This window comes from Pimephales promelas, chromosome 24 (genome assembly GCF_988280905.1).
Source record: "Pimephales promelas chromosome 24, fPimPro1.hap1.1, whole genome shotgun sequence".
Lineage (NCBI taxonomy): Eukaryota > Metazoa > Chordata > Actinopteri > Cypriniformes > Leuciscidae > Pimephales > Pimephales promelas.
Window position 1 is genome coordinate 13,910,039 of NC_142792.1, and position 19,873 is coordinate 13,929,911.

Here is a 19,873-nt window from a genome sequence, read left to right on the forward strand (position 1 = left end):
TAGAGCTTTAATTTATTATTAATATATTTTGACAAAGTATTAGTTACCATGGTAATTTTTCTAAGTAAAAAAGTATAACTACAAGATATTTTTGTTTGTGATAATTATTTGTGCCCACTGAACTTAAATGTATTTATGTACAGGTAGAGCCAGTGTAATGACATTGGTACATTTAACATTTATATTTTATGAATATGGTTTTTAATATTTATAATTAGTTTCTTAAATTATATGCAATTCCAGAAGAAATCTTCAGCAACAGGGAATATTAAGACTTTTTTTTAAAAAAAGACGCACAAACATGTTAACCTGAAATTTGTCAGTGGTTGAATGTAAGAGGACCTGAACTGACCAAGTGAAGAATATTCTGAAGGTCATATCTCCTTACATGACCGGACCTGACACTGGCTTGGTGAACTTCTTAACAGCTCAAGAGGTCAAGTAAATTTAAAAGGTCGCTTCAGGAACAAGTGCTATGATCTCTCACACATGCACAGAATACACATGACTTCAGCTCAAAGTCATGGCATGTTGTACTGTACATCTGATAAAAAAAAAAACAGCCTAATGCAAAGCAATGCAAAAGCACACCTGACATCTTTTGTACCATAATGGCATTATCAAGCCCATGATAATATCTAAACTGTTCATTCAAATTTCATGCAGATGAGGCGTCACAAGCAGAAGGATACGGACATTATTCAGAGCAAATGGCAATCATTATGAAACAGTTTATACAACATATAAACATACAACAATAAAACATTAGATTCAATACATCAATTCTAAACTGAAAAAAAAAATATATATATATATGTTTGATACATTGAGTGAGCGACTATGATGTTTTTTTCTGCAAATATCCATGACCTTAATCGACACTTTGGATACTTCCAGCTTGAAGTCCATAAGCCTCAAAAATAATGGATTCTCTGAAGAGAAAATCCTTGCTAAAAGGCTTAGTGTAAAATGTGCTTGATGGTAAGACAGGCCTTATATAGCTATACTGTTGTATGAGGAGCCATACCATAAATGTAACAAAATATAGGGCTCAGTTTGCGCAAAGGACATGCTGCAAAAGGCAATGATGGTATATGGACCCCCAGGATTGCATATGCAAATATTACCAAGAAGGATTATAGGCTACATCCAGCTTCTTGCAGCTCACAAATGCCATGATATTCAAATAATCTGCTGTTCCTGGAACTACTGTAGCTCTGAAAAATCAGATCCAAGCGTTTGAACAACTAAAGCCACTTTATGGGCAAAAAAAAAGGGGGCTTAGGGCATGGTCTCTGGCGTTTCAGGCAAAATTTTACGAGGACAAGGAAATATATTCAAAAGAACTATCCTAATCAGGGGGAAATGCCAGTAACTGGCAGCTTAATAATATACAAAGTTTAGCATTATTTTTGGAAAAGTTTTTAAGATGAATTGTTACAACAAAATACAATCAAATCAAGCTAAGTTGGCAAGCATTAGGCCTAGGCAAATAAATAGTCTGTGAAAGTAAAGTGCATATTAAACATAGATTTTCTTAATAAAATAAATATGGTGCATTAACAATATAGCATGTAATAAGGTTTGTTAATGCTTTAATGCTTGTTGACGTTTGTAATGCATTAGCAATACCTACAAAATATTATAATTGAGGGTCTGGTTGTCAGTGTCTGGGTCTGAAAAGGTTGAAAACAGCTGTATTATGTTAGGTTAAAATACAGCTTGTCAGGTTATTTTGGTTTGTAATCCTAATTTCTGCACAATAGCCTAATTTGTGTGGAAATAGCCTACACAAATGTGGGAACAATAAAGATGCCTAAAATTAGTTCCTTTTGCAGCTCGTTTCCAGCCGGTAGAAATAAGTGCGACACATGACGCGGAAGTGTGTAGTCTAATACAGAAAACATTATAATAGCGCAAATTTGTAAAGTTTCTGTGATACACACACAAACATTACTTTATGTGCATTTGCCAACAATTATTGAATTATTTAATTAAGTTAACGAGGATTCATCGCTATTCCCCCTGTTGTTGTAGCAATGTCTTGGTAGTTAAGTCAGTTGCTGTGGTTAACATTCAGCATAGTTCGGGCTTTAAACTAGGTCATCGGGTTCAAATATGGACCCAAAACACAAAAAACTGCTTCGATCTCAACGGATTTTTTTGGCCGAGGAGCTTTTAGTGGACGACATGATCATACAGTATTTATACCAGGAGGGGATATTAACGGAGAGTTGTTTAGAGGAGATTGAGTCTGAGCCATCTAATAGGAAAAAGACGTTAAAGCTGCTGGATATTCTGCCCACTCGCGGCTCGCACGCCTTCTATCACTTTACACAGTCATTAGAGAAAGATTTCCCCTGGATCAAAGACAAATTACTGCGGCTGTGTACTGAAGACACCGAGTCTGAGTCTCCTCCTCCGCCGTTCACAGGTGAGTCCTGTATGTAGACTACTTGCGCTGTATCGTTTGAACTAAATCTTACAGAACAATAATACTGCACAATCACTGTACAATGACAGTAAATAAATACATAAAATGAAAATAAATAGGTTGGTTCATCCATGTCCTAAGAAGACATTGAGGACATGTCTCATCACATGTGTGTGAGTGTGAGAGCACAGCTATATCATTTTTTTTTAAATAAATTAATTACTATTGTAACCATTTTGAATATAATTGATTTAAATAATAATGTATGTGTAAAATGGCTTACAGTGCCGGTCAAAAGTTTGGGAAAGGTACTATTTTTAATGTTTTTGTTAGTCTCTTATGCTCATCAAGACTGCATTTACTTGATCAAAAATACAGAAAAAAACAGTAATATTATTATGATGGTTTTCTATTTCAATATATTTCAAAATATAGTTAAATAATTTTTTTGTGATGCAAAGCTGCATTTTCAGCATCATCACTCCATGCTTCAGTCACATGATCCATCATTGTTGAAAACAGTTGTGCTGCTTTTTTTTTTTTGGAACCATGATATTTTTTTTCAAGATTCATTGATGAATAAAAATTTTAAAAGAACAGCATGTAAAATAGAAATATTTTCTAATATTGCTTTATCACTTTTTATCAAACATATCATTGCTGAATAAAATTATTAATTTATTTAAAAAATACTGACCCTAAATTTTTGAACTGTGTAAATATTTCTATTTTAAATAATGCATTTTTTTCTGTTTTTTTTTTTTACTTTTTATTCATCAAATAATCCTGAAAAAGTATCCCAGAAATAAAATATATTTTAGAGTATATTAAAATAGAAAACTATTAGGACTGTTTTAAATATGAATAATATTTCTGTATTTTTGTATGAATATTTTCTATATTTTTGATCAAATAAATGCAGGCTTGATAAGCATAAGAGACCCACCGTATTTTTTTCTCCTGACCATAGTTAAACACAAAATCTCATCTCGGCACTTTGATGAATAGCTATGCTATTTTTAATTTAGTCATTTCATCTGAATAGCAACATATGTGAGATAATCAGTCCAGTGCACTCCAGTTTTGAGGTCAATTGATCTCTGGAAAATGGTGATCAATGACATTGTATTAAAGAAAATTTAGTTTAGAATTTTACATTAATCACACTTTAAAAAAAAAAAAAGAAGAAGAAGAATCATAGCAAACGTATTTTGAAATTCTGTAAACGTATAATCTTACCCCACAGGGGCCATATACCTCTCTTTTAATATTTTACAGTTTGCTATAACATCTAAATTACCATGTGTTTCTAGTATTTCCTAGAATGGCATATTGTCTGATGCATCATCATTTTGTATATTTGTAATTTAATATGGTTTATCATAGTTATTATATTATAGTAGTTATTATTTTTTGACTAACATACACTGTAAAAATAATTTTTTGGTGAAGCAAATAGTGAAAAAAACAATATAATTTACATGAAAAAGTTACTTCAGGCAAGAATTAAGTTGCCTTAAACTAAGTAAATTCCACATCAGTACTTTATTCAAGCGAGTAGAAATGAAAGTGTAAATATCAACTCAATAAAATTCAGTAAAAATGACTCAACTTTTCTGATACTGGGGTTCCCATCATGCACTAGACCTTAAATAATTAATGAGGTTCATTTTTCACTATTTTACAGCTACTCTGTTTTATCATTGGTTTTTGATGTCAGTGTTAGTAACTTGCCATTTTGTGACAATTCGGCTAAATGACACAAAATGACACATTCAAACACAAAAACGACCCACCAAATGTTACCGCCAGTGTGTATTGTCTACCAAGTATTGAGGTCTTTGCATTCACATGATGCTTAACCTCTGACATCATGACATGATGTAATATAAATTATTTAGATGATCTAAGTAAAGCACATACTATAAATGACTAATACAATATATTATATTTTATTATAATACATATTATAATACATATTATTGTTTTAGTGAAATGTAATACAAAGGCAAAGGAAATCGATATTAATCAACCTTTTACTAGCCGAGTTAAAATTACTTATTTTTTGTAAAGTTTACTTAATTCAATATTCCAAGTAAATTTAACTTAAAGATTTCTAATTAAAGCTACTGATAAATATGTTTAGGTTTTTACTTGGCAAATCTTTGTAAATTTACTAGCATCAGTGTACAACATATAATATGTACTATGTCTATAACATTATTCAAAGCCATTTTAGATTGATGTCTAAATCTCTGTTCCCTCACACTCGCTCTGTTTCACCTTACATCACTCTTTGCCTCATAATGAACCCATCCATCCTTTAATTAAGAAGAGGTTATGAAAGCTGTCAAGCCAGTGTATCTGCCATATCTGTCCAGAGAGTTAAATAACATTTGGTTTAATTGTCCTTCTCTAATAATTCCTAACACCGACCAAACCCTCTGTTACCAATTCTAGCAGAGAACCTGTAGCCTAACAAATTGCATTTAAAGCATAGCACATTTCCATATGATTTGAAAGCCAATGTGTTTGCATATACATTCTGTGAAATACATTATTTACATCCACACCATTGTTTCAGCTGCACAGATGTTTATGGAAACAAAAGTTCTCACTGTGCACTACATATATTTCAGCTGCTGTTTTGCCGAAAGACAGCTTATTATGTGCTTTCTGTTGTTTTCCCATGAGAGGACAGAACACCCACTAACAACCCCACGTTCACGCTCCGCATCTCCCATTTTTAGTCAACCAAATCCCAGAACACCTTTGAAACCCCCCCCCCCCCCCCAACCCCTTCCCTTCTAGAAAAACAAGACGTAAAAAGATAAACAGAGGGAGAGCGAGGAATAAAAAAAGAAAAAAAAAGAGCTGAAGTTGTGTTTTGAGTCAGGCCAGATTGGTGCGCTGCCTGGTTTTCCATGAAAGCTGCATTAATTCCTGGCACTAGCGCTGCGGCCCGCCCAGCACTCTCGCTGAGCATCCTCCTTTCTAGGAAAAATATAATCAAAGCCGTTTGTTGGCTGCTCTCCCCCTCTCTCCCGTCTGCAGTTGCTGAGCTGAAGATTTTATTGACTTACTGTGGTTCAGATGGTAATATATTGGGGGATGGGGTTGGGGAAGGAGAAAGCATAATAGAAACAGGGGGGGAAAGCAGCGTGCTTGCAAATTTCCAGGAAGTCGAGGACAAGCGCTGTATACTCTGAGAAAACATTCTTCACACTTAAGTACTCGCTTTAATTTAAAGATCTTCTTAGCTTAATAGGTTTGACTGTCAGAGGCCGTTCAGGGACACCAACAATTGTGGTGCTTTGTTTTTCCTTTCCCACTTTTATGTTCGTCCGCTGCTCAAATTATTAATATTCATGTCGCTATGAATTTAGAGCTTAACTGCAATGATGTCATTCCGTTGGCATGGGAACGTGTTTCTCATTCAACTTGCTTTTATCTTCTATCATTGTGACGGGCGCTGAATCTGCGGTGTCACGGACACATTAATAAAGGAGACACTTGCACAATCCTATTCTTATACCTACTTTTGAATGGAAATCAGTCAAGTGGGGACATGATATTCTCATTTGTCAAGTCCATTTGCACACCTGCGGGTCATTTACATGTTTATTCATGAGATGCTCGCTTTGAGGACAACTATGCAAATTGTACCTTAAGCCTTCATTTACGGGTTCTGGGAATCATCGTATCATCGAGGTTCTGAATTTTAAGTTGTTTACGAGGCGTTGGGCCTTTAGATAAATTCAGCCCAACTGACTTCCATTATGGCTTAATTTAGCATGTCCAGATTTCCCTGTGACTGCTAGTTATAGCGTTATTGTGGAAGTTTTCCTGTCCAAACTGACTTGTATGAGACCATGAGGAGGTGATGAAAACCATGCAGACTTATTTTATGAACAGGTCATCATTGATGGTGAAAGCATTTAAGTAAGTTAATCAATAATAGCATGCAAGAGACCCCAGTTGTATTCCTAGTAACAATCGCATTAGTGTCGACTAAGCCGGACTTCTCCTCGTGCGACGCTTTTAATAATTTGCTTTTTGAAACAACCCAACGCAGTGCTGTTCACTTGTTTTTGTTGGAACGTCACATCGATTCTCCTCGTCTTCTCCCTCCACCCATTTTCAGGAACACTGGCTAGCGGAGAGTCTTCCTGTCAGAATGTGAAAGCGGCTGCATCGCCGTGCCAGCTGGCCTCTACTCTCGGATGTACACAGCCAGTTTAGCCACAAGAGCGCCACTTTATCTCACTGTCCATGTGCCCAAGGGCAAGGCTTACAGATGGGGTCTATTAAGAACAATTAATACTTCTTAGATTTATGGTCCGCCGTTACTACATTTTAAGCCACTTCCTAGCACAAAACCATCTGTCTCGAGTTGAAGAGCAAATCTTTTACAGTTCGACAACTGAGAGATTTGGAGTTTGTCTTTGTTTATATGGAGCTGGATTAAATGACTTGAGCCGTCAGTCGTCTGAAGAATAACCAACCACAATGTGTACTTTTGTGCTGGCACAGTCACTTCAGATTTGTAATTTCCCTTCCCATCTTTTCACTGACTTCACCACAAAATATTATACATTTGAAAAAAACTGTCAAAAAGAAATATGCATTTTCTATAACTTTTCTTTTCTTCAATCTTTTCTTAAAAAGTGATATAACTATAAGTTATTATTATAAATTGCAAACATCTTAAGTTTACAGAAGAAAATCCATTCTTTGTGGAACGGCATGAACGGCAGAGCTAATGGTATATTAAAAATGATTATAGTTAAAAATATATATGTGAAGAGTTCAGATGCAAAAGCCTCTAAATGCCATTTGAAATTTTCTTCTTTAATGATGATTTTTATCAAACTTGTATATTTAAGTTCAGTAATTTCACTTAAATAACAATTAATAGGTAATTATCATTGCCATTCAAGTGAAATTACTGAACTTAAATATACAAGTTTGATAAAAATCATCATTAAAGAAGAAAATTTCAAATGGCATTTAGAGGCTTTTGCATATGAACTCTTTATGTGATATTAGACTATAATGTGTAAATCCATTCCATGTATTAACTCAAGTGTTAATTCCATTTGTTTTCTTTGCGTGTACACATAAGCCACATATTTTTGACTTCAAATTTCCATTGGAAAGTTGTGTAATCTTATCCTTCAGTCTGCATTTTTTTCAGTTCAGAGCACATCAGTTATCTAACAATAATTCCTTCATTGAGAAGCTGAATGGTTGTCATAAGTAAAGGAATGTTGTGGAACATTTGAACCCTGATAAAAAGTGGAATGTAGCCTACTAAAATCACGTTTATGACATAGATAGATCCTAGAAGAAGCCAATCACATCAAACCACCAAATTCAGTTTTAAATAAAAAAAATCCATTTTAAATCATTTAAAATTATGCTTACACTTTATATAGTGAGTAATTTGACACAATGATTTTTGTTAACATGTTGTCCTGTGTGATGTCTTCACATTGAGGACCTAGTGAGGCTGCATTTACATTACATGGCTCAAGTGACCCGATTCCAATTTTTTCCTCCCATGTGGCACAGATCAGATATGACCCACAAATGTGTAAGCAGGAAAAAATCACATAGATTCCAATACTGTCAGATTGTTTTCAGGCCAGATACATGTGCATTTGCTTCTGCCATGTAAGCAGACAGATTAGATATTCCCCTGTTAATGCAAGTCGTACATCATTGAAAAAGCGACGTATATCCTCACCATCCTGAAACAGGATCACAACAGCCACATTGTGATGGTATCCTGCTGGTTTATGTTAGGTTATGTTAAATAATTATGATGTAAACCAATAAAGGGTTTATATTGTATTTTGTACTTATTTATAAGCTCTATTTTTTAACTTCAGATAAACAAGCCTTGTCCTGTGATGTCAAGCTTGTTGAAAAGCAGGATTTTTTTTTTTTTTTTTTGGTGACATTTCCTGGAATTTTCCGGAGATACGGCACAGCTTGTTTTCCCTAGATGCCATGTGTGGGTGGTTTACTATCACCCTGCCCAAAATTAACAAATTTACTTTTCCTAGACAGAGAGAGAGAGAGAGAGAGAGAGAGAGAGAGAGAGAGCGAAAAACAGACCTGTTTTAGGTAATTCAAACAAACGCACTCACACACTTATATATATACTCGCTCACATCTGTGTTTTTATTGCCTTCAACAAAGCCCAAAACATATTCCTAATCCTTCAAATTTACAGCATCCTCTCACAGGGATGTTTAATTAATTTTGTAAACACTTGCAGCTGTTAAACATGCACTCACGGACACTTTTTAAAACAGAAGCGTGATGGATAGGCTTTATACTGTACTCCATAAACCTAAAGATACTGGAACTGTCCCCTCAGATCAAGGCTTCTTTACATTCTTAAAGTGTAAGATCTGTTCCCTCCAGCAGCCTGGAGTTAAGCGTCCACATGTACGCACGGAAATTGAAGCTGGAATGCTCCATCTTATAAAAAAGAAGCAATTCTCAGAAAAGTTAAGCCCATAGTCAATGTTCTTTACAGAGCACCCTCTCTTTTCTTTCTTTCTTATGTCTTTCTTTTTTTCTGTCTATCTGTCTGTCTTTTGTGATAATTTATTCATTTTATATTAACATTATTTATTCATTTTGATTACCATTGTTCTTTAGTTTTTATCAACTTTAATTTTGTGCTATACATTTTCCATTACTATGCTATAACATGAGTGACTTATTATCGGTTTGTTCATTTGTGTTTTGCACTTTTAATATCTGACGCTCAACATAAAGGAAAATAAAGATGTTCTAAAAGTAAGTTTTTCCACATCCATTTCCACTGCCCTGTTGTAAGTCCCATGGACACTCTATGCTACTTTTTTCTTGATAACCTAGATTATCATACATTTTTCCAGCAGAAAAAAATAAATATGGGTCCCACTATAAGTGGCTTTAAGTATTATGTACTTACATAGAAATTAATAATTTGATACAATGGACTTATTGTGTTCATACATGTTTTTACATTGTACTTATATTTGGAAAATACTAGCATGTAATTACAGCTATAATTAATTCATGTAATTATATTTGTAATTACACAGTTGACCCTTCCCTCACACCTTAACCTACCCTTAAACCGACCCACACCTGTCCCTAACCTTACCCGTATCATACCTCAATAGCAGCTAAAGTGTTTTACAAAACAACATGAGCACAATAATATGTTGTACTTATTTTTTCGATTAAGTACATAGTACTTAAAGCCACTTAATATAAAGATGCCTGTGAATAGCATATTGCATACAGTGGCAAAACTGCACACATAAACAAAATGTGACCACGATTTACGTTCCAATAAATCTTAAGTCAGATTGTTTAATGAAACTGCTAAGAAGAATCAGATTCACTTACTGAACTGCATGTTATTGTTAATTTCTATGATTTCCTTGTCAAAATAAAGCATGTTTTGTGTACATGAAGTTCGTGAAAGTAAATCATAAAATCATTACTAATTTTGCATATGTGTGCTTAAAGGGTTAGTTCACCCAAAAATGAAAATTAAGTCATTAATTACTCACCCCCATGCTGTAACAACCCTGTAAGACTTTTGTTTGTCTTCGGAACACAAATGAAAATATTTTTTATTAAATTTGAGAGGTGGATCACTGCTACATAGGCACCCTAAGGGATTGAAACTTGACGGCCCAGAAAGTCAATGAAGAAAATGTTTAAATATTCCATGTGACTACAGTGGCTCAACTATAAGTTTATCAAGGGATGAGGATACTTTTTGTGTGGGAAAAAAACAAACAAAAATAACGACTTTATTCAACTATTCCTTTTATTCCTTGTAGGCCTGAGACGAGAGTTCAAGAGATTTCCGTGACGCATGCGCGAAACTGAACTGTAGTTGTTGAAGGAGATCGCAATTCTCGCGCATGCGTCGTAGAAATCTCTTGAACTCTCGTCTCAGGCCTACAGTGGCCTGTAGCAGTGATTCACCTCTCAAATTTAATCAAAAATATCTTCATTTGCGTTCCAAAGACGAACGAAGGTCTTACGGGGTTGGTACAGCACGGGGGTGAGTAATTAATGACTTAATTTTCATTTTTGGGTGAACTCACCCTTTAATTTTGTATTCATTTTTATATTTTTGTATTACTTTTATTACATTTATTTTATTATATTTTAGAATATATTGAAATAAAAATGAATTCTAATATTTTAAAACATTTATATTTTAATAAAAAAAACATTAACACACACACACACAGAGAGAGAGAGAGAGAGAGAGAGAGAGAGAGAGAGAGAGAGAGAGAGAGAGAGAGAGAGAGAGAGAGAGAGAGAGAGAAAGAAAGAGATCACTGTTTTGACAGATTACAGATTGATTTTTCCTTTCCCTGATACCTTTTGTCTGGCTATTTCTATATTCACTCCCAATGTCTTTTCTACTCTTTCTTCTTTACTCTCTTTGTCTCTGGCTTTCCTTCTTTTCTTTTCTTTTATATACCCCCATCTGACATTAATCAGATAAAGTATTGCCACAGACGTTTTATGGATCTTTCCTAGCTCCCCCCCCCCCACCCCTTTGTGCTGGTTTGCTAAAGCAGCACTGACCGCATGAAATCCTCTTTGTGGTGTTTATCACTGATTGTCGGGGCACTTCAAGACAATAATCTTCTTTGTCTCTGGGGTCTAGAAGCTTTAAAACCGTGAAGAACTTCCGCAAAGTGTCCAAACCCATGAATTACTACACTTGGATATAAGTGTATCTTTTCTCCTCAACTTAAAATGTGCCATTTCTGCACCTTTTAGTGTCACAAATTGGAATTGCAAAAATAATGACTGTTTTCATACATGTTTGCCAAACAATTTAAGATTATTCTGAGAAGTAAACAAAGCAAACACAAATTATAGAAGAAAATGATAATGTCCATCGCAGGAGTGTTAGATTCCACTGGGAACAGAAGATACTAAAGATGTGGATGTCCTGCCCTAGATATAGAGAGTTGTTATTGTCATGGCCCAGTGTGGCCACTCCTGTCTCTTGACGGCAGAAATCAATGGACGTCCTTGATTTTGTGAAGAATTTGTGAAGCTCAAAACAAACTCTCAAACTGACCTTTGCTCCATTCATCCCCACTGCTCAAATAAAACACATCTCTATTCTATTGCGCATGGACGGAAAGAAAAGATGGGATGTTGATGTCGCCACCTTGAAAGTGATTTTGATGGGTTGAACATGTTTTCCTAGTCCTTCTCTTCTAATATAATTCAAATGATGTTTATGTTTTCAATATTTCTAAGGCTTTTTTTTTATTATTATTGAATGTAAATACGGCTTTGGCTTACTGATGCTTCATTTGAGACTAATGGCTGCTGGATTATCGTCATTTTCATATTTTATTTAGCTGTATGAGCTTTTTCAGTCAGGGTCATGATACAGTTTCAGTGCGAGTTATTCAAATAAATATGCTCACATCATATGAGAGATGCTGTTTTCTCACTCATCCGCCCCCAGAATTACACATGCAAAAAGTTGGTCTTGACTAAGAAAAAAGTTTATATAATAATAATAATTATATATATACTGTATGTGTATATATATATATATATATCCTATAATTGATGTCAAGGATAATTAACTGAACTGAACCGAACCTCACGAAAATCAGTCACTTGCACAAAATAGAACCTGTTCTGAATGCGAAACGAATGCCCTATTTTCCTTACAGTATTTGTTTTTGCTGTTATGTCAATAAATGCAGAGAGATTTGTTTGTGTAATATAGATCACAATGTGTGACTTACTGTATTCACTTCCTGTTTGACTTACTGAAAATCATAGGTTGTTTCTTTGTTTTCAGTTCAGTGTGGCGTACCTGACCACATCCTTTCGACTGTTCCAACCATGCGGCATCTGAACCAACTGGCCGCTCGTCTGGGTTCAGAGTGGAAGTCTGTGCTGCTGGACCTGGGCCTGTCCTCTGCTCATCTGTACCGGTGCTGTGCTGACCACCCCCTTGCGGTTCAGAGTCAGGTGCTTGCAGGACTGGTGATGTGGACGCAGAGGGACGGAAGAGATGCCACAGTGGGACGGCTGCTCCAGAGCCTGCAGGCCGCAGACGTCCCGCCATCTGTCGTCCAACAGGTGTTTGTGTGATGTCATGGATCCTGTTTTTCTGGACTTCACCATTATACTGCTCTTGAACTGTGGAAAACACACGACAGACACTAAACGAAGGGAGACAGACCATGTCCTTGTGTGACATTTATATTTTGTTACGCGGCATATACTGAAAATCCATCATGCATCTAATAAGCAGTCTCTACAAAAATGTTGCAATTTATCAAGTCATGCTTTTTATATATATGTATGCCTATTAATATTAAAATTATGCTTCCAAAATGGCATAGAAATTAGCCACTTTTTGCATTGTTTTTTTTTTTTACGCAAATATTGCCTTGCTACTTCCAATGGCAACCTAGAAGTCAACATTTATCAGCAACTGCAATAATTAGTGCTACAGTGGCGTAGGTCGTAGGGTGTGAGTGAAGTGCTTTAAAGCAACTGTACAATAATTTCAGGTTTTTATTCATGAGAAAAACACTATTTTATAATGTTTTGGCAAACAGTGTTTCCTGTGCAGATAACAGCCGTCCTTTATGAGGTAGGATGAGTTTATGCAACTTCATCTCATCGTTATTTGAAACTATTTAACAGATGCTTGTTGATACATGTGATGTACTTTTAATTTCTCACTGCCCACTGCTTCCAACCAGTAATAATACTTCTAATGCCCATATGAAAGTGGGGCTAATGTGTGTGTGTGTTTTTAAATATTATTTGAAATATTTGTCATTATCCTTTTGGTGCTTTATTTAATAGCAACAGTTAAACACATTCAGAAGTTAAGCATTGATTAATCTCCAAACAATTTTAACAATTTATATTATGAGAAGGGAACTATAAGGGAACAACTGAAGTAAAAAAGAACAAAAATAAATAAAGAAATATTTAAACCGGATGTGAAAAGAATAATGCTTGGTAATCATTTGTATTACTAAAATATAGTAATATGTATAAAATATTGTAAAAAAAAAACAAAAAAAAAACATAAATATATTTATTTATAAGTACGCTTCCAAAATGGCACAGAAATTACCCACTCCACCCATAAATACTTTTTTCATTGTTTTTTTAAGCAAATATTGTCTTGTTACCTCCAATGGTAACTTACAAGTCAACATTTTCCAGCAGTTGTAGAATAATTTCAGTTGTATGTATATATATATATATATATATATATATATAGGCCTATATAAACATATTAGTTTTTTTAAATGCAAAATAGATGGGTAGAGTATGGGCACGGGTAACATTGACTTTTTGTATCAGTATCTAAATATATAGTTTTTTAAATCTATATTTCAAATTATATTTTTTATTATACCATGGTCTGTCTGAATACTCTATTCTGATTAGCTGGAACAGGGCTGCATTGCCGACTGAGCTGACTCAGGGACCCCGTTTACACCTGGTATTAAAATGCGATCTGTATCCAGATAAGTTATCCGGATAATAAAAAACGCATGTTAATGCAAGGTGTAAACGCGTTGTGATCGGATCGCGATCGGATCTGCCTGACCACATCTGGAGGTAGTCTGGCTCGCATTGTGTCCGGATCTTTACTAGGTGTAAACGCAATCTGGTTGTTGAAACCACATATGTATATTTTACTCCTCCCAAAAATGCTAAAAAATAAACGAGTGAGAGCGTGTTATATAGGCTATATGTCATGTTATAGCCTAGTCAGATGCGACACGCGACACGCATCACCGCAGATGAGCAGCTGAGCGTCTATTCAACGTGCAAACATCGCAAATAAAAGTGAAAGTAAGTCACAGACGCAGTTAACACATCTTCAAGTAAAGAAACGAAATTATCTTACCAGGCCTGTTGCCACTCTCTCTTATTGATGTCTCTGATTTGTGATTTGGAAATTAGCTGATGATCAATAAAATGCCGCTCAGATCTGCTTTTGGTGGCGTGCAATCCAATAAATCTGCATATAACGCAGGAGGTGAAGATCGGATTTATATCCGTTTTGCAAAAACACATTTATGTGGCCAGGTGTAAATGGAATCAGTACTTATTATCCGGATAACTTATCTGGATACAGATCGCATTTTACCAGGTGTAAACGGGGTCAGGGTGACACAGTACTCGTCTTCAAGTTTTCGCGCCACACGTCCATTTTCTCATGCTGTGAAAAAAAACATCATGAAGCACAAAGGACACTGACACCGAAAGACAAGACGGAGTAGGTTACTTTTGATACAAAACAAAATCTCAGCTAGTCAGCTTTCAAATTCTGTCAATTTTATGTAAGCAATAAGTTACGAGAGGCTGTACTGTATCGTGAATAGCTGAAGGGCGGTGTCGCGTCGTGCCTGCAACCTCTTCACGATACACACAGCACTTGCCTCGAGTACCTTGTTGCTTTTATAAAATGGTTACCACACAATGAAAATATTAAAGTGAAAAAATACGTTATGTATTAGTGCAACGTTCTTGAAGTAAAATCACTAAAAGCCTACCTTCCGTTATTAGTTCTTGACGTGAACAGCAACAACATTCCAATGTGTAATAAATATCATATCAGAGACTAATTTGACTCAAATAACAACAACATAGGAACTGCGGTGTTGCGCAGTCATAGACATATACACCTTGCGCAGTGATGATAAATAACTGTTGGATGAAGCGTCATAGCTTTGTTTTATCACTAATAAAATACAGCTATTGACCAATCAGAATCAAGGATATTGGTTTGGCGCTCTTAAAAGTGACGTGAGTGACAGATGGCTGTATGGCCTCCTCATTTCAAGCGGCACATGAACTGATCATCTCTTCCTAATTATTACTACAAATTAATTAACTCTAAATACACACGAATAAACATTACAAGGTATGTTGAAAGATACAGTAGCTACAACTTCCGGAAATGTATCTTCTCCATAGGAAATGAATGACTTCCGGTCGTTTCGGTGCCATATTGGAGCTGATTTCAACTGCCAGAGTGAAGGCGGTGTAATAGAGAGAGGTTGAACACATGAAGGTAATTCAGATCTCCCTCTCTCTCTCTCTCTCTCTCTCTCTCTCTCTCTCTCTCTCTCTCTCTCTCTCTCTCGATAATGAATTCAAATAAATGCTATTTTTTATTTATTAAAAATACTGATTCAAAGTCTATAGCAAACATCAACAAAAGTTGCCAATGATGGCAAATGACCATGGTGTATGGTAAGTGGGATAATCAACGGCAAACTGTGCATTAAACAATTTGAATGCACTCTGCTTCGTGTCGGGTGGATCTTTGCCTCAATGTCATGCATTAAAACCATGGATTATCCCTTATTTAGGCTAATGCACAGCTAGCTGTGGATTATCCATTACATAGCATAGCCTATCTTTTTAAAACACATTTTTATTCATTAGCACATATATTTTTGTAGTGTGACAAATTCATTTCCAAAATAATGTAAAGTAATAGCCTATGAGCTTGCAAAAACGGCATGCATAATAATTACACAAGAATTGCAAATTTGAAAAATGCTATAGATTAAATATATAATTTGATTTAATAATATTTGAAATTCTGTTTTCAACAATCTGCAACAACATCTGGTCTGCTCTATTGTTTTTCTTTCCATCTGTCGCTTGCTGTTTTTATTTAGTGCTGTTTACTCAAAGCGTGATCAATATTTACAGATCAGGTGTTTGTAATATGACATAGGTCATTTCCTAATCTCTCACTTATTAATCAGAAAGTGTCTCTGTGTGTGTGTAACAGTGTGTGCCATCATTTGTAAACATTTGCGCACGCCGGTTTCTCTGCTGTTTTACGCGCTCATCCGCTCCTCGTGGTCTGTTTTCTGCTTTGTCTGTTACCGCCATGTTATCAGACTTTGGATGCTTTCCTAGAATCTGAGCGTGAAAGAGTTTACATTGATGTATAATTGACTTACTTAGTTAAATATAAATGACCATCACCAGCCCCATTGTCCCTGAGGTGATCCAATAATGTAATGTTTATGAACTACCAGAAGACCTTTTGTGCTATTAAATTGATAACTGATCTTTTGTGATCAATGTTCATCTTCTTATAATGAGGAACATCCATAAAGCACACACTACACAAATCCCCATGTTGTTTTTTTCTGTATAACTGACTTATTTTTACTACACGTGCACAAACAGAACTATCTAACATGCACACACGAGTTCCCTAATTTCAGGGAAACGTTTGAAATTCAGCTTAGTGCGCTTTTTTTGTTCTGGTGTTTCTCAGAAATGTGCAGGGTATTGTAATCGCAGCCTTCAGTTGGGACAGTTGAATTCATACCCATAAAACGATGTGTGTGCGGTCCAGTGGCTCAGAAAATTCACGTGTGGTGCCAAAAAAATGCATCAGCGCCCGTAAAAGCATCTCCTCCACAAATAAATTGCCTTCATGGGCTTACAGCATGTTTGCGCTAGATTTAAAAGTGGCTGAAGGCAAAGCGTTGAAGCAGCTCTTCAACAAACTATGTTTCGTACTTCAATGAATTATAGGGGTGGTCACCCGCCGCCTGACCTCTAGAGGAAATATAGGCTATACTTGAGGGTTGCTGTAAATGCCGTGGCGGGCTCCTCGGCTCAGGTTGCCATGGAGACTGGTTTTGGATGGTGTGGCATTCTATATCCTGTGTGCTCCATTATCTGGTCTGCATGTCTGCTCCTCTTTTGGTTTCAGCAAATATCTGTATAGAAAGGCTGACACGGAACTTGTGTTTTTCTGATGTTGTTCATTAGTTATGTTGTAACATTTAAAGATTGTTGCTCGAGATTGTAGCTACATCTCATGTCGCATTTGTGATATATAGTCAGAATTGTGAGGTATAAAGTCACTTTGTGAGATAGTTGCTTTTATGAGTTATAAAGTTACATTTGTGAGATATGAAGCCACAATTGTGAGATGTAAAGTCACTTTGTGAGATACTGCAGTTGCAATTATAAGAAAAAAACTCCGATCTGTGATATATTGTCACAATTGTGAGATTAAATGTCGCAATTATGAGAAACAATGTTGTATTTGGGAAATATAAAGTTACAACTGTGAGATGTAAAGGCATTTTGAGATATGCCGTAAAGTCGCAGTTACAAGGAATAAGGTCACTTTGTGAGATATGCTGTAAAGTCACAAATTCAATTACAAGAAACAAAGTCAGTGAGATATGATGTGAAGTCGCAATTACGAGAAACAAAGTCGCAATTACGAGAGATACGATCGCAATTGTGATTGTCATAATTGTGAGATATGAAGTCGATATTTTTGAATTGAATTGATATTACTATAACAAAGTTGCATTTGTGAGAAAAGTCTTTTTTTAAATGTAAAAAGTCACTTTGTGAGATAAAGTTGCAATTAAAAGAAACAAAGTCACAGTTGTGATAAAGTAACAATTGTGTATATAAACTTTTGTCCAATGCTCTTTAGAATGAGAACGTCCCTCCGCCTAATACCAATTGCCTCTGATTGGAAATAGAAAGTTGTCATGGTTCACGGCTGTGATATAAACTAAAGGTTATTTGCTAATGGCTACCTAAAAATGTAGCTTCCTTACCATATGCCTTGTTTCAATAAACATTAATACATCAATTTTGACTTGAATGTTTGAAACTGAATATGTGGAAGTACTGAATGCTTTAAAGGAAGCCGTCTGAGCACTTCCTAGTAAAGGTGCCGGAGGTCAGAGACTTGAGTTTAGCAGTCAATTATTTGTACATAAATGTACAATAGTAAAAATCTAGGTGTCAGGAAGAACATTTAAACCTGTGCATCATTCATAGTCAAATGTGCACAGGGGACACTTTATCAGAACAAACCATCACAGTTCCACACCTTCAAATCCGGCGGATACCTCTCTTATCTTTTCCTGATCCTGTGTTTGTTTGGCTTAATGGTTCTATTCATGAATAAAGCATAAAGATTAGTGATAAAGGTCACAGTCTCTCGTCTGTTGTCTGGATCAGTCTATATCATCCTCTGGTGACCTTCTGAAGAAGTCTTGCTTATCTCTTTGTATGGATTAAAACTGTGTTCCCATAATATGAGAGAAGCATCAGACTTTCTTATTAGGATCAATGCAAAATGTTCAGTTTAGCTGATGTTCACTCTTCAGAAATGTCACCTTCTACATTGTTTTAAGAGAATATTGGTTCTAATCACCATGCAATTTTTTCCCCAGGTTTATCTGGAGAAATTATCTGAATAAAGCTACCTGTTGGTATTCCTATGCATCTCATTAGAAGTTGATCATCTGGACCAGGACTCTTCTCAAAGTATGTGAAATTTGCTATCTCTGCTGGGACATTGTTACTTTTTAAGTGAAATAATGTGTAAAAAAAATGTGTAAATTCTTGACAAATGCATTCACAACCACCATGTTATTGAACTTTAATACATAAATAATCCTTTCAACATTTGGCCCTCAACAATAGAATAATAACAAACAATTAAAGTCAGAATGAAAAAATCTTGTTTGAAAAGCCATTTAAAGGGGACATATCATGCAAAATCCACTTTTTTAGCCCTTAAATGCATTTTGTTGTATATTTGGAGTGTTTTTAAGTACAGAAAAGATGAAATTATTCTCTTCAGGTGCTTCGTTTATATCTTTATATTCTGTTTTGGTCATATTTTTCAACCTGTTCAGATTTTTCTGTTTTCTATGACGTGTTTTGAACTACAACGTCACCATATTTGCAGCGGAACTGCCAAATAAGGACATTGACTACCGGCCCAACACTTCGAGCAATCCGCCATTATTATTTCTTGCTCCGATTTTGTAGTCCGAGCTCAATGATGCAGAAGTTACGAGAGGGCAAGTCAAAATGTTCGGTTTTTGGATGTAGTGACCTGAAGCACTTCAAGGATTCCCACTTCAACAACCTCCGCCTATAACGTTATACAGAAGGGTTTGCCGATCGACTTCTTCTGAATGAGAGGTAAATTCCTTCTATCTTTGGAGACGACGAACAGAGCATTTCGATAAGCTGTAAATAACGTTAATAAAAATAAAGTACTTTACTTTCTTAAAACACATGGTGGTCATGGTTTAGCACTACCTTTGTCTTTCTTTGTTTTTGTTTTGAAGTAACGTTACACGTCTGCAGTATTGTTCTTGAGTTTCATCAATGGTCATTTAGCTGCTTTTCTGATGCTTTTCTAAACGTATCATATTATCAATACAGATTGTTTGTGGTAAGATTAGACCGTAGTCATTTATCTTGTCAGTGTGCTTGTTTTAACAAGAGAAATAGTCGATTTTCACTAACAACACAAAACAGTTAACCCACAAACCAATACATCCATATGAAGGTTGTTCTGCA

The 19,873-nt window shown here is 35.5% G+C and overlaps 1 protein-coding gene across 1 annotated transcript; it reads left to right on the top strand.

Annotated features, from left to right (window-relative positions):
- The first annotated feature begins 1,854 nt into the window (after positions 1 to 1,854).
- Positions 1,855 to 13,252, top strand: cradd (CARD and death domain containing adaptor protein). The gene is made up of 2 exons (XM_039668344.2): positions 1,855 to 2,434; positions 12,306 to 13,252. The coding sequence occupies exons 1-2, from the start codon at positions 2,119 to 2,121 to the stop codon at positions 12,599 to 12,601; spliced, it is 612 nt and encodes a 203-aa protein (XP_039524278.2). The 5' UTR covers positions 1,855 to 2,118; the 3' UTR covers positions 12,602 to 13,252.
- The last annotated feature ends 6,621 nt before the right edge of the window (positions 13,253 to 19,873 follow it).